Source organism: Poecilia mexicana, unplaced genomic scaffold, assembly GCF_051168715.1.
Source record: "Poecilia mexicana isolate PSO_F unplaced genomic scaffold, ASM5116871v1 scaffold_9, whole genome shotgun sequence".
In the NCBI taxonomy this organism is placed as follows: Eukaryota; Metazoa; Chordata; class Actinopteri; order Cyprinodontiformes; family Poeciliidae; genus Poecilia; species Poecilia mexicana.
Genome location: NW_028263378.1, coordinates 11,344,871 through 11,361,789, shown reverse-complemented (window position 1 = coordinate 11,361,789; position 16,919 = coordinate 11,344,871). Strand labels below are relative to the sequence as shown.

General features: G+C 37.3%; 1 protein-coding gene across 1 annotated transcript in view; it reads right to left on the bottom strand.

The window, feature by feature from the left end:
* Window positions 1-16,919, bottom strand: part of fbxl17 (F-box and leucine-rich repeat protein 17) — a 243,518-nt gene that overhangs the window by 224,347 nt on the left and 2,252 nt on the right. Inside the window, exons 3-6 of the mRNA XM_088008801.1 lie at window positions 15,709-16,077; window positions 15,494-15,616; window positions 15,114-15,371; window positions 14,881-15,012 (exon numbers count right to left, since the gene is read on the bottom strand). Of these exons, the coding sequence (XP_087864927.1) occupies window positions 14,881-15,012; window positions 15,114-15,371; window positions 15,494-15,616; window positions 15,709-16,077 (882 nt within the window). The remainder of the gene's footprint in view (window positions 1-14,880; window positions 15,013-15,113; window positions 15,372-15,493; window positions 15,617-15,708; window positions 16,078-16,919) is intronic.

The window sequence follows — 16,919 nt, the reverse complement described above, 5'->3', positions numbered from 1 at the left end:
CAGCTTTCTGAGTCTTATCAATCATCCCTAATGAAGTCAGTATTTAGATCGGGTTGGGTCTCTCAATCAGGAGTCAGCGGGAGCAGAAGGAAGATGGAAGGTGGGGAGGGTGGGATGCAAGAGGGAGGATATGCTTAGTTTGAGAAGGGGTTGAAGGGAGGAGAGGAATAGCAGGCCTGTGAAGAAAAGGAAGAGAATAATTAAAATAGGTTGACGAGTCAGCCAGACACTCACTCACAGTCTCCTGTGCCGTCTCTCTGCGTTTCCTCCATAAAGCACGACACAAGAAATTCCTAAAGGAGGGCTTTCCACCAGGATACGTTTCAACCGGCGCTGCGCAAAAAGGCGAGTCCTTGGCGCTGATTTTAGGGTCAGGCCTTAAATTATGACATCATTTCTGCCCTTCTCAAACAAAAGGAAAACTCATCACGAGAGAGAGCAGAGAAACAGGGCGCAAGAGAAAGGTGTGAAGAGATTAAGAAGTGTAAAGGCATGAGCAAGGTGTCTGAAAGGACCATATATCATAGTGACATCCCTGCTGGCTGAGCGTCAGAGGCTGTTGGCGCTTTCTGGAGGCAGTCGAAGGCAAATGTAGTCCAGTCAGAGTGCGGCACTGGTTCACTGGAAAATCTAAATGACTGCCACATTTTTCAATGGCTTTCTGTGGCCAGAAAATTACTTGCTCTTACTTGTGCTGCCATAAACCTTTCGATTTACTGCAAGCTAAAGGTGGGTCAGCCATTAAAATATCAAGTTTAGAGCTGTTGCGACTGTACTTCAACTTATAACATTTTTTAGACATAGAAGCCAAGGGAGAGAATCACAGAGGAGCATAAAAATGTCCGACTGCATCTACTCCCTTAACTAACAATAGATTTTGTTTAGATTTGTTGATAGAGTAATAATGTTACAGCATTAGTGCATTCGGTTACATTCTATCCACCATCTGCATTTAGTTAAAGCAGTAGAAACAATATGCTCTGTTTTTATCACATAGAAGGTACTCCTTACTTCTGATTCTCTTTTTATATGGGGTTCTGTCCTGCACAGAACCTCTGCTGCCTTTAACTGGATACTGGAGAGAACTTCTTTATTTCACTCCTTTTCAGTCCTCTTAGTTCTCAGCTGCAGATTAATGTCCATAATGCTAAAGGTTTCATCCTGATAAATGTAGCCCTTCTTTAAGCAGACAGCCCTTTCCACAATTTGCTTTTTTTTAGTAAACAACTGAATTTGACTGCACTGTATTTTGTTTGGAGTGAATTGGACTGAATGAGTCATGTTGGAATGAAATGAACTGATTTGAATTGAATTTGCAACAAGATGGATTTTACACATTAGATATGAATTGGACCTTTATGTCTTGTGAAGTGCCTTGAGGTGAATTTTGTTGTCTATTCTAGATATTTTTTTAAAAATTAAATGAAGTTAAATTTTCACAAAAGACTTCAGCATTAGATAGCTGCTGTCTCTGGGAAGAAAAAGATTTTTACAATGTTTAGCATATTTCATTTCAGCAGCTCAATATTTGACAGCCTCGTTTCTCATCTCTCTCATAAATCCCAAATATATTTAAGAGGTTGGAAACTCAGAGCCAGTAAAACAATGGCTAGAAATATTTCACCGTTTCGATGAATCCAGAAAGTCTTGCCATAATTACACAGATGTAAATATTTCCTACAATAAATGCGATATGGAGAAGAGCACTTACTGCTGCAATCTGGGATTCAAAAGTGGAACAGAGATGAAGTATGTAAACCACCTGCACTGCTGTACCCGCACACCTTTGCAGATGTTTACATCAAACAGGATCTCCTCAATAGTTTATTCAGAAGAGCGTTTCATTCAAAATTAATTTCTTGCTTTGTAGGAGATGAGTCCTTCATGTACACTTAATCTGTAGCAGAACAAGCATTACAGTTGTCATTAAGATCTGTTTGTTTTGTTTTTGCCCGGTACGGCCTCAACTTGCATTTGAAGAGTTTTAAAAAGTCATCGATACGTTGTTTTAGAAGCGTTTAGCATTGGCTATCACTAACAAGAGTTACTCAGACTCAAGTTATAGTTTCCAAAACTGAGAACATTTTATGTTGCATCGTTTAAATTCCATGAGCTTTTGCTAGCAGTACTGCCAATCAGTTGGCTGAAAAGTCTAAAACATTTTTCTCTTCACAACAAAAAGGTTACCAGAACACAAGGATAGTCGTGCAGGGAAAACTAAAAGAGCACAATGCTTCAGTCCAACAAACGTTTTTAAACAGCAGGTGCAGGTACGAGGCATGAATCCATTTAGCAGCCGACTGTAGGTTAGCTACCCCAGGAATATCTCAAATAATTAAAAATCTGCAATTAGCCGTTTATAATTGGGCTAAACTCGCAAAACATGTAATATTCTGGGCAAGAAAAAGGTGAAAACTACAACAAATTTTAGTTTAAACATTTTTTGTTTTAATACTGTAAAACTATGACACTTTTCCTGGAGGTTATCATACTGTGAGAATCTATCAACCCAGCTACTTTCACATTTGAATCCCCATTTTCCAGATTGCAAACATTTATTGCCGATATTCACTCTCAACCACAGTCACATTAGTAGCTTTCTGCAATATTAACTTAAGTACTGTTGGGACCTTACAGATAATGTCAACATTATGGCGTCTAGTGTTTTGGTAACTTTGTTTTGCAATTGTTGTTTCTGTCTCAGAAAGAAAGACTTAAATTTGTTCTCGGAACATTTCAATGTGTTGTGTTCTTAATTTGATTATCAAAAGAGGAACATTGGGCTTGATTAACATTTTAAATAACAAAAGTAAACACACGCGACGGCAGCCAAGGCTGACTTTTATTGTTTGTCCATAAACAATCCAACAATACGCATTCAGGTTTAAAGGGATGCTGTCAGAACAACAGTAAGAAACTTTAGTTGAGCAAAACTTATGAGCCAAAAAAATTTTTTGAGATTTAATTTGTTTTCACTTGAACGTTTTACAGAACAAAAACGAGGTCCATAAAGTTTGTTTCAATTAACTTCATCCAACGGTCCTTTTTACAGATTTATGATAAAGTGTCTGTGTGCCCCTGTAAGGCATTAGTCTGAGACCTGGGGAAATTTCACAAGAGCTGAAAAGCGGGCTTCTTCGCAGCTATACCCAACATCTCTGACTTCATTTCAGCCAAGTGCTCTGCCACAGTAAGTGAGAATGCATACATTATGAAAGCCTCAGTCACTCTGAGCTTCCCAGGCTCTCTGATTGCTGCAGGCAAAAGCTTGATAATGTAATGGAGATGAGTGCCGCTACATCTCCGGCACTAAGAGATTACACACTACCATCGCAAAGGTCATCCGGAGTTCCCATTTACGTGTGAGGCAAAGCATATTTTCATTCTTGCAGTATTCAAATTTTCATGTGGGGGCAAAATACGGATGAAACGTGCAAATAGAAATCACGTGAGAGTTTCATGTTGACTCATTTGCCTCAACAAGTACAATAATTTCACTAATACAAATTATTTGTAATACTTTGTAGGTGCAATGTTAGAGACAAAAAAGAAAACAAATGTAGCTAGAAGGTAATTGCGCCACTGTTTAATTAATTAATAAGCTGAAGATTTACAAACTTTTAATTGGAATAATTAAAGAGTGGCTTAACTATTAGGAAAAACATTCAATTGCCTGGTGGAGCCATCTTACTCATGAATGTATTTCTGTTATTCATATCCAGTCCTACAGCACCCTCTACTGACGAGAACAAGCACTCCCACAGCACATGTTTAAAAAAAAAAAAACTCTTAAACTTAGGAGATATTTCCCCTTATTTATAAGCCAGTGATTGGGCTTCAGACTCAGGCTTTCTAAACATTTGTTATTTCAAAAGTCTGTACTTTTTTAGATTTCTATTTCTAATTTGAGTCTTGAGTTGTAACAATTTGAACATGCATTAAATAACCAACGGTTTAAAGAAAGCACGAAGCCACATAAAGCTGAAATTGAATCAGCACTGTTCAGTACCAGTATAAAATCTATACCAACTGTGCTGGTGTGTACAACATTAAATGCAGACTTTCTAAAGCACAAAAAAGTATAAAAAACAAATATTTTTGTGTGGACTTTTTTTTTTTTTTTTTTTTGTTCAGCCAAACTGATTTGATTACAAATCTACTCCCACTATGTTCTTACTGGCAAAGCATGACTAACAGTCTTCCTAAATAGTTGAGCTGCTTTCCATTGTTCCCTGCCAAGTATAACTGGCATAATTTTGGCATTCTGTCACTTGCCTAAGATTTCAAATGCCTGCCTTTCACTTGACTTTGCTTTCTTTCCAAAAGGTTAAAACTTTTAACAGACCCAGTCAGCAAACCTTCCTCTACTTTTCCTTCTTCTTTATAAGCAATTCATTCTCTATTATTGACAGACTGTGGGGCCAAAAAAAAAACAAAAAAAAACAAATGCTGAGGCAGAATTTCTCTCCTGGGGTAACTAATATCGAAACAAAACTGTAGCAAGGTGAAATATCTCTGTGCAGGTACGCTTCACAGACTCGCATTTCACTTTCTTCCCTTTCTGTCTTTCTGGCCTCTCAAACCTCTTTTGTTCCTCTGCAGACGGCAGAGCGAACATATCGACGGAGTCTGTGTCTGAGCGCAGCCGGCAGTCCGAGCAGAAGTCAGTGCTCATTAATGCATCTGATTACTTCCCACCGAAAAAAAAAAAAAATGGGAAAAATAAAAAGACTGAAGAGTCACTGGCGTGAACACACAAACACGGAGAGAGGGAGCTTTTGGGGGCTGTAGATCAATATGGAGGCACTTCAATAGAGCAGTGAAGAGGAGGATATTGGAGACAGGAATATGCTGGTAACTTAAGACTTCCCACTGAGAATGTAAGTAGCGGCAAAGGTTACGACGAATCATTTTAAAATGTGTGGGGTCACCAAATAAATTACAACTTTATCCTATTCTTAACTCATCTAAAGGTTAGACCAAGGAATCAATTTAATTTTTTGATTTTTGTGCAGGTTGCCAGGGAGAGGGTCCAATGGTTAGTGGAGCGACAAGTAGTGTACACATTAGACAGACAGTCCTCACTTCAAAACCACCAGTTAATCCAGCATACATGTTTTTGGACTGTGAGGAAGAACCAGGGAGAAACCAAGCCACCATAAGAACATGCAAACTCAAAGAAAAGTCGCCACCTTCACAGCCACATAATCACTTTGCTGTGAGACAACAGCACTCATCACTGTTCTTTTTTTTAAATACCCTTTAATTTATTTGGTAAATTAAATAGTACAAAAAATTAACAATTATGGAAGTTTGAATGAGGTTGAAAATCGCTGCAGTTAATTTATCCTGAAAACGATTAAGCCGGCTATTTAGAAACAAAGATTACAGGAAAGCACACTCCAATCTAATTTGGAAACATTTCTCAACAAGAGACAAAATACACAATTATTGTTCTTTAACAACAACGTCTGGTTTATGAGAACAATACAAGATTTAACTTTAAAAAGATTTTGGAGAAAATTAGACATCTCGTACTTTCTCATTTCAGAAAGGTTGAAAAATCTGCCATTACTGTAGAATAATCCCTTGTTGTTTAACTACAGAGCAAAGTTTGATGGGAGCAAATCAAACTTAAAAGACACCAATCTGAGATGATTTGAGCTTTGTGACATGGTCAGCAAAGCTCATCGTGTCATGATTACACTGTCTACATGATTAAACAGTCTAATCGTTTAGACTGTTTAAATGATTCTTTACTGGTATTTCTGTACATGCAACTGCTGCTCAATGGACCTTTTCTCTTTTTTGGATCATTCTCTCTAAAACCTCAGAGATGCTTGGGAGCCAAAATCCCAGCTGATCTGCAGTTTCTGAAATACTCTGACAAGTTCACCTGGCAGCAACAACCACGGTGCATTCAAGTCACATAAATCCTCTTTGTACCTTATTCTGATCCTCTAGCAAAAACAAGTGAACATAATAAAATGGCCAGAGAGTGTATGCAGCATTTCCATCCAAGGCAAAAGTCCAGACTTTACTACTGGTCAGATTTTCAAGGAGAGCAAACAGCAAAGTAGAACACTTCTTAAAATATGTCCATAATTTTACCTTATTTTTGTATATGCAGTAGCGATAAAGTTTTAAATAATGATCATAAATTCAAGGGTTTTTTTTTTAAGCTACCCTTGAACCATTTGTCAAACACTCCTGTAGGTGGGAAAAATATACAAATGGATAAAATATATTAACAATCCTCCAATGATTTCTTCCAGCTTCGCTGTAAAAATGGTGAAGATTTTTCCAAAACCAACACAGACAAATAGAGAAACGGAGTGAAGGATAACTATGTGGAGGAAGAAAAATAGTGAGACTTCTTGACACATAAAAGCATGGAAATTCTGGAACTTTTCCTCAATCTGACAGATATAATCCAGTGCCATTAGCAGGGATACTGACTAAATGCATCATGCAGCTTCTGACATTAAACATCCTGAATGGTCTAAATGGCTGTCTGAGAAGATGGGATGGGAATTGGAGAGAAGAACAATGCATTGTTTTGTGTGTCTGGGTAATTATGATTCTATTTATCTGCAGTCACAGTCCAACATATCAACAGTTTCCAGGGGAAAATCCAAATCCAATTAGAGTCTTGTCTTCAGATTTTATTTTTCCAAATCTGTCCGTTGTTTCCTGTCAAAAGGTCTATCCCATAATAACACACAGCCATCATTATCAAGTCCTTAGTCTTTGATTTCGCTCAAATCTAGTTAACTGCATCTGCTTCTGTCAATATACATTTCAGCTTGATTAGATCTAATTGAACATGTGGAACCGTGCAGCCGTTCCTGCAGCCAGGAAAAACCAAACAGCTGAGACATTAGACAGCGAAATCAGAGCTGGAGATGAAGGTTCGTTCACTGACATGTAGCCAAGAAACACTGTTCACACTGACATCCATTACTTCCAGGGTTCAGACACGTTTTTGTTTCCTTTTTTTTCTCTAAGTCCACACTTTTCCATACTCAAATTTCCACATTTTTTTAGTTTTGGAGGATTTATTTTTTTGTTTAAACTCTCTGCAGAAGTAGATAAAAGTTTATACGAACATTAATGGAACAAAGTCCTACTGTGGTCACGATCTTCAAATGACTGGGTGAATGAATGAATGAATGAATGAATGAATGAATGAATGAATGAATGAATGAATGAAAGTACAAATGGACGGATGCACGGGTGCATGAATGGATGTGTGTTCTATTTTCCAAATAGAATAAATCCATCTTTTACAAAAATCTAAATGTTTATTTACACAGTCCAGTCCAAACATTATATTGTCTGTTAAGATTTTTTTTTTTATTCAATTTCTCAACTGAAGCCAAAATCCATCCAAAACCCTGCATGTACAATCTGAAGCTGGGGACACACTAAATGATTTTCAAAGAAGAACCTCCACCCAAATTGACGGCACACAATAATTTATGTTAGGCAATCTCTAATTCCACCTACATTTCCAAACCTTGAACTAATTAAAGCTGTAAATAATCACAAGCCTAGGTAGGCACAGTGTCTTTGAGAGGAGCCGGTGGGAAAATGTTCCCGTCACACCGCAGGAAAATGAAGGCAGCACTCGTTAAATTCAACAGGACAGGAGAACAGATAACGCTCCTCTAAAAGGATGGAAAAAAGAAGAGTGAAAAAGTGCTTCAGCAGCAGAACTGTTACTAAATTACAATGCTTTTAAGAGAAAGGAAAATTGCAATAAAGTTCCCAACAGTGGAGGAATGGGTAACAAGAGTTTTCTCCATTTCCTCCACCGGTTAGTCTAAAAAATAACTGACAGAGCAGAGAGTTGAAATTTCGAGGCCGTCTTTCCTCCCTACAGCAAATTGAAGTAAGACGAGGAAAAAGGGAATTTGCTATTCTCATAGCCTCTGCCCTTCAAGGTAGCGGGAGAAAAATGAATGGATGAGAGTAAAAAGAAAACACTTCAGCATGTGAAAACAAGCCTTGAAATACAACTGGCGTCTATAACCAACTCTGGCAGAAATATTGGATGAATGCCCAGAAAACAATGCAGGTCGGATGTCAAAAGAAAAGAAAAACGGGCGCTGAAACACCAGATTCACCTGCTTTTCACTCAGCACTTTTAGCCCAAGGTTATCCATTGCCCTGGGCAGATCTGGCCCTGGGCTAACGAGGTGAATGAGCAAGCATCAGTTTGCCAACAGTAAACAAACTCAAGAGTCTGTGTGGAGAAGTTTTCTGTACTACATACAAATCCATCCACGCATTTCCTACAATTAGTTCTCACTTGGGTAGCTGGTACCTCCCCAGGAGTCAGTGTGCAAAGGGCAGGGTTCACCTTGAACAGGTTGCCAGCAGACGTGCACAGAGACATCAGCTCGTGACCAGAATCTTTGGATTTTCAGGTTTGCCAATCACTCCTACACTAAGAAAAATAAGTCCAATCAACAATCATTTTAAATTAAACTGTTTGTTCTACAGCATGTTGAAACATGCCTACGGTTCTTTACGGCTGTAAAGGGCACAGAAATATATAGAGCCGCTCTTAGCTTCCCTATGTCAAGTAAAAATGAGGATAATGAACAGATTATTATAGAAGCTTTGCTATCTGATGATAAAAGCATAGATAATGTTTAACAGGCCTTCTAATTATACTGTAATTGCACCTAGAAGTATAAAACAACACATTTCAGATAGGGTAACTATTTAATGCTAGATGACCTTGAAATCTTGAATCTTGAAATATTAGGAGAAAAGATCAACATTTCTAATCTGAAACACATCAACCTTATTTTAACGAGAAGAACATGATAAAAACTAGAACATTTCTGAAGAAATTTAAACGGGGCCAGAACCCAAGCATTCTGGTGCTAAAAATTAGCATCAATGCTACAGTAAGCTACAATGTACTCAATAGCATGTGGAGAGTCACAAGCACGTTGAGTAACATGGACTTACTCTATTCAGTATGTTAAAATTAGTGTATAAGCTAACTATAGATAAAAAGCTAATGTTAGCGTAAATGCTGCCAGTGTCATGTGGGGTATAATTAGCATGTTGTCTCACATTGACTTCCTCCATTCAGTTTGCTAAACATGGATAATAAATAAACATAGTAGCTAAAAAGCTTATTTTAGGGAAAATGTTACTGCTAATGTGGGCAGTAGCTGCATTAGCAATGTTTGTGCTAATGTTAATGCACTACCTTCTGTCTTTGTGACAGAAGGTAGTGCTTTACTTCGTGACACTTGGGGTGCGTTCACACTGCAGCCTGAAGTGACTCAATTCCGATTTTTTTGACGTAATGTGACCTGTATCTGATCTTTTCATGGCAGTGTGAACAGCACAGGTCAGGTTCTTTTTCGAATGTGACCCATATCCGATACGTATCCGATTCAAATGCGACCTAACGTCCAGGTCGCATTCATCCGAACTGAACGTCACTGATTCTCAACAAATCTCACTATTATGCATCCTGATAAGCGCAAGTGGGAAGAAAAACAACAACCATGACAGATAATATGAGGATTAAGTTGTTAATATGCTGCTCCGGCCGGACAACAACTTGAAATATGCAAGCTAAGCTCCACCGTTAGCCTCCATGTTTACTTCCGCAAACACTGAGCACTTCTTCTTTTTATAGCAGTTGGCAGAACACTTAGAACGCTGACGCTATTGCGCCCTCTACTGCGCATGCGGGACACTTTCAGGTCGTTTGCACGTTTACACTGCAGAACGCATACAGGTCGCATTTACTGGCATTGTGAACGGCCCCGGCAAAAAAAATCGGAATTGTCAAAAAATCGGAATTGAGTCACTTCAGGCTGCAGTGTGAACGCACCCTTGGTTACCAGAAAACACGCTCATCTCCTAGCAACAGGTTAACAACAAATATTATTATTGTTCAAAAAACATAAAATTTCTTTTGCTCTTTTGAAATACTACTTTAACAACAGTCGTGCAGCTGGTTTTTCAGAAAAGTTTTTTTTTTTTTTTTTTTGTCACTGGTGGGAAATATATTATAAAACATTCAACAGAAAAGTAAGAATATGATTATACTTCGTGGCAGTTCGTTACCAGAAATAAACGCTCATCTCTTAACACCAAATTAATAAGTAATATTATAAGCTCTTTTGAAAGATTGTTTATCTGCTTAGACACAAGAAATTTACAGTTGATAAATTTTGCAAAAGTAAAAATCAAATGTTTACTTCGTGGCACTTGGTTACCAGAAAACGCCCTCATCTCCTAGCAACAGATTAACAACAAATATTATTATTGTTCAAAAAACATAAGATTCTTCTGCTCTTTTGAACTGCTTAACATGTCATACTACTTAAGAATTGTGCAGTTGGTGAATTTGGCAGAAAAATGACATTTTTATTTTTATTTTTTTGTAATTGGTGGTGAATATATTATGAAACATTCAACAGAAAACTAAAAATATGATTTATACTTCGTGGCAGTTCGCTACCAGAAAAACCGCCCATCTCTTAAAACCAAATTATTGTTTATAAAACATAAACTCTTTTGTAATGCTTCTTATATGATTAGACACAAGAAATATACAGTTGGTAAATTTTGCAAAAAGTAAAAATCAGATGTTTACTTCATGGCACTTGCTTATCAGAAAACACATTCATCTCTTAGCAACAGATTAAACAAATAATGTCATTGTTCAAAGAACAAGATTTCTTCTGCTCTTTTGATATACTACTTATTTTATACTACTTAAGAATTGTGCAGTTGATGAATTTGGCAGAAAAGTGATTTTTTTTTGTCATTGGTGGCGAATATATTATAAAACATTCAACAGAAAAGTAAAAATATGATTTATACTTCGTGGCAGTTCGTTGCCAGAAATAAACGCTCATCTCTTAACACCAAATTAATAACAATTAATATTATTGTTCATAAAACATAAGCTCTTTTGAAATGCTGTTTATCTGCTTAGACACAAGAAATTTAGTGTTGGTAAATTTTGCAAAAGTAAAAATCAGATGTCTACTTCGTGGCACTTCGTTACCAGAAAACGCCCTCATCTCTTAGCAACAAATTAATAATTATTTTTACTGTTCAAAAAATCAGTAAAAGATTTCTTCTGCTCTTCTGAGCAGAAGAAATGAGTAGTACTTATCCTATACTTCTCAACAAGAATTGTGCAGTTGGTGAATTTTTCAGAAAAGTGATTTTTTTTTTCTTTTCTTTTTACATTTTTGGTAAATATATTATGAAACATATACTTGTCTATAGTAAGTGTTCTGCCAAGGTGGCGTCTCTGTAGTTCTAACTGGAAGCTCTGTCCTCCTCTGTAGGAACTCACGTCCCGCCATCTCTGTAGTTCTCCACATCTCAGCTCTCCTCAGTGTAAAACTGTCATGTGCGAGTGAGACAGAGGACCCGTTTACACAACAATGACACAACAAAAAATGGAATTTTTGTCTCTGAAATGTACTGGTGTCCCTTGTCTTGTAAACAGAGTAACAGAGGGGGAGACAAAATTCTAACTCTGTTTTGAGTCAAAACAGTATCAGTTTAGAATTTGTTTTGATTTGAATTTGGCTCTCTTTTTTCCAGCTAATTACGTCGCCATGGTTACTCGAAATGCCAACATTGGAAAAAACCCATCAAGCCGCATATATATATATATATATATATATATATATATATATATATATATACATATATATATATATATATATATATATATATATATACATATATATATATATATATATATATATATATATATATATATATATATATATACATATACATATATATGTATGTATATATATATATATATATATACATACATATACATATATACACACACACACACATATTATATACATATATACACACACACACATATATACACACAAGAGAGACAAATGTTTTTGTCTCTCTTCTAACTCATGTAAACACACACACACACACACACACACACACAGTGGGGTGCACACAGCATGCACATTAACCGTGAAAGGAAGCGACTGTTATTTTTAGGTGTAGACTAACAGGTACCTTCCATGCAGAAGGCTTCGTAAGGCATTTCATTGCTCTCCTATGCTATGGCAGGCCCCAAAAATGTAATTTCATCCAGATATTCTTTTGTGTAACTTCAGGAAAAAAAGCAGTTATATTTACCAGGTCTGTGCACACAAACAATGTCTTTGTCTCCACATTTTAAAATAATTTACTCCTGTTAGTTTATAAATTGTGGAGTACATATAATTTTAGACCAACATTTAGCTTTATATTTTTAATATTAGAGCAAGACCCAGAGAAACTCCTGTTATTTTATAAATTGTGGAGTACTTAGCAACCCAGATCAAAAGACAAACATGGAGAACCAACATTTAGCTGTACACTTTACTAATGTAGAACAAAATTAGAAAATACGATATACTTAGCAACCCGGAACAACTGTAAAATTTTAAAGTATAGTTTTTCTTCCATTGTGCTTGTGTTGTTTTTGTCTCTCTTCTAACTCATGTAAAGCACTTTGAACTGCCTTGTTGTTGAAAAAGTGCTATATAAATAAAACTTATTCACTTCTCTTAAATGTAGACACATGAATAAATTCAGCAAAGGTGTAAATTATAGTAATTCTAAAAATAGGCAAAAAAAAAAAGAGCCACCAAAACAAATTTAATAACAACTGACCTAACCTAACAAGCATCCTTGAGGAACCCCAAAAGAGAAGGAATCGGCAGAAACATCCATTGATACAGACTTTAAACATCATTAAAATGAACTCCGCCTACTCAGGGAGATGGCGCCTGTTGCTCTTCCTGTAAAAAGCTTGACATGGTCTTAATGCAGACCAAACAAAGCCTCAAGAATATAAATAAAATCACAACATGTAAGGAAGAAGAGAGATAAAATGAAGAAAAAGTTGAGAGGGGAAATGAAAGACCACACAGAAACGTCCTAAAGGGGGTTCAATTATTGCATTTTTGGGGCAGATCAAAGTGAGCGAAAAACTCATCTTCATCTGTGACTGATTATGATAAACAGACACAGAACATGCAAGACAAAAAAGGATTGTCTTAAGACGGTTTCATACCGCATATCATGTAAAAGTACTTCCATCTTCTCCAAGAAGCTTTCATTAACTGTGAAATAGGACCCTAAATTACCTCTTTGCTTTTTCATTTTATGTTGAAATCACACAAATAATACAGGAAATATTCATGCACGTTTGTGGATCTCACAGGACCCACGCTCATTCAGAGAGCAATTACAACCTCTTGCACACAGAGCAGTAAAAAGCAGCAATCTCACAGAACACCTTAAGTTGTCTTGAAAGCTGTTGGAGAAAGTAACCGGCTTCTCTGTCTTCTTAACTCCTGGCAATTTAATGTCATTTGTAGGCCATACAACCACTTCCCTGGATATAATTCCCATATGAGCTTTATGGGCTATTTCTCTCTGCCCTAATGACGGGACGATAAATAACTGCAACCCCTGCACATCTTAAATATCCCCATCTGAAATCAATACACCTCTGCTGAAATGTTATCAGCAGCAATATTAATCTCTCACCTGGCTTTAATCGCTAATTTCATTTGCTATTAAGCTGATGAATGGGGTTTTAAAAAACCAAGCAATTCCTAACAATTTCAAGTGGACTAATTCATCAAGGTCACCATTACTCATGGACTCTAAAGAAATATTTACTGGAATTCATTTGTGAAACAAAGAGCACCCACATAATGAGGGTTTGAAATGGACCGTTGAAATTGTAATCAGAGTATACAAAATGGTTTTCTGCACAGCTTGTGTCTGCATCCGAGTCCAATATCAGATAGTTAATACAAAAATGTCTCTCAAGATTGTGAAATGATAGAGAACCAGACTATGGAATACGTGGCAAATTAAGGAGAAAGAGCTTACCAGCCGCTTAAAGAAAACAGCGCCATCTGGTGGTGGTTTAGCGCAGGTAGCCAAATTATTGTTCCTCCTAATAGTTTTAACACAGTTAAATTTTAGTATACGATATAAATACTGCAGTATTTATGCGCCTTTTTCCCCCCAAGTTTTTCAATACAACACAAAGTGGTACACAATTGTGAGGAAAAAAAAGTATTGCACACTTTTTAAAATGTTTCACAAATTATTACATCTGGATATAATGTGGCATCCTCCAGTGTTGCTCCGACAATGAGACAGAAACGTTTGCCCGTTTTTCTCATTCGGACTGAATGGAGAGCATCTCTAGACAAAGTTTTTATACGTCTTGCAACTCATTCTCAGTTTGGATTTCAGTCTAAACTTTGACTGCACCCTTTTTATACTCAATCGGCATTAGTTTATAAAACACAATAATGCATATGAAATACACAAATGTCAGCACTTTAGCCTGTATTAAGATGTATCCCATGATCTTAAACCTTCCAGATATGATTATAGAACATAAAAGATACAAGCTGAATTCTACCTTAAGGAGCATGTTTCCTGAAGTCATTCCATATGCCACAAATCTGAATATGATGTCTTATTCTTTACAGTTTTGTGTTTGTCTCCTAAAGTAAGCATAAAGGTTAAAGTTCCAGCGACAGCCAGATGTGTAGGCCTGATGGACATCTGAACCAGACACAAACAGATCAATGTATCATGTAGTTTGTGCATGAAAAGCCTTTAAGATGTTGTTTTGATTGAAAGTTGAGAATTCTGTCCCTAATCAAACATGTATTTCTCATTATCACAGTAAACTCCAACAGGACCATTAATTCAAGAAAGCTACAAAAAGAGCTTCAAAAAGACAATCCAACAACCAAACTGCCTCGCATGAAGTAAAGAACAAAAGAATGAATGTTTGTATGACATTAAAAATGTTGAACTGACCATTTTGTTCTCTTGCAAGTAGAGTCTCTGCAGTTTTGGGCATCCTCGAGCCAACGCCATCATACCTTCATCAGTGATGCCATAGCACTGACCCAAGTGGATGTCCCTCAACTCCCTGCAGTTTGCTCCCAACTGAAGGCAAAAGAAAACGAAAGATTAATAAGCATCAAAATATTTGGCAACTTTTGTGAACCAACAACTCAACGAAACGTCACTCGGAACAAAAGCCTCACCTTCTTCAATGCCATATCAGTTAGTTTATCCTGGTTCCCCACATGCACCTTGACCAGGAGAGGGCAGTGTGTCGCCAAAGCTGTCACTGAGATATCACCCAGCTGCTTGCACCTGTAAGCCGTGTACTTCTGCAGACCGGGACAGTGGGAGGCCAGAGAGGACACGCCATAGTCATGGACTCCCCTGCAATCTGAGATGTTAATCTCTGTCACATTCTGTCTCCGAGACGCTATATTCACAAGGAGATCATCGTTGACCTAAAGAACAAGAAGAAGAAAAACATTTGACAAAGACATTTAAAAGACAGTCTTATTATCGAAAGCAAAGGTTTTCTATGTGAATGTTTATGAAGAGTAATGATCAATAAGTAGTCTCTTACTTGCTGCAAGCCACTGAGGTCGATTTGTTTCCAGAACTGAAAGTCCAAGCAAAGATCCCTCCAATACTTACAAACCAGAGAGGCACAAAGACAGCGCTCTTTCACTGTCAGGTGGGACAGCACCTGTGAGCAGAAGAAACGCAAACATTTCTAGTTTACTAACGCATACAAATTAAAAAATATAAGTGGTAGAGAGTTGCATTCCCTTCACTGACCTTAAGAAGGATGGAGGAAGGCAGGTGGTTGATACTTAGATGCTCAGCAGCATCAGAACTTCTCGCCTGGCAGTCGTCATAGTGATGCAGGCAGCACGGGGTTGAATCTGAACTGTTGGGCGATTCGGTATGGAGAGCCAACCCACAGCAGCAGTCCGCTGGGGAGGAGGAAGAGGAAGCTGAGGTGGAAGAGGAAGAGGGAATGGGGCAGATGGGAAGGTGGCTGTGACCAGTTTCAGAGTTCGAAGGAGCATCCCCTGCTCCTCCTACATCTCCTCCTGCTCCCACTCCATCAGGAGCAGCAAAGGCACAGCGCGGCTGCTTGCATGGGGTGCACCTCTGCACCTCCGAGCACTTCCTCTTGCATACCTGCAATCAGAGACACAGGCAGATCTATCAGATCCTCTACGGAGACGGCACAGCCTAGTTATCGAGTGTCTACACGGTGTGTTCAAGTGCAACTTGTTTCGATCTGGGACCTTTGATGTATCAAGGCTTTAATACAGCTGACTTTACATTTTTAAATTAAAAAACTGACTGAAGTACTTTCAATAATCCTTATGACTTATTAAATACTTCAACAAAAAATGATGATTGTTCGTTCTCAGATGTATAAAAAAGGAAATACTTTAAATCGGTCATTTTTTGTTGCATACAAATTTTATAAATACATTTAGTTACTTGTCCTCAAAAAAGCGTCCGGACACCATTAACTTTTCCACATTTTGCCACAATTTAGCTTTAAGTTACAAAGTTTTTTAATGAGATTTTACAGACCAGCAGTCTGCAATCTCCTACTCCTCTTACATTAACATTTGCAAGTCAAAGAGACATTTTTTGTCCCTTGGTTCAATTGAGTAAAATTTGCTTAGATTTACAAATGTTACATAACCTTTTGAAAAGGCGACACTTTCCAATTTGGATGAATGTCTACTGCAGGAAATGTGTTTGTCATTCTTAAGAAACGCTGCTTATAAAGCACAATTTTTGCGGTTAAAAATAAAGAAAAGCATAAAACTTTAGCGAAAAGAAGCTGAATACATTTTCTTCTGAGGGATGTTGATTTTTATGAAAAATATATATATTTTTTAAATCAACATTCCACCTAATGACAAGAAAAACAGATTAAAAATGTTGGTGGTACTTTCATTGTCATTCTGTTGTTGAAATTTAATCAAATTGTTCCATGAAAAAGTCTGCCAAAGCTTGCA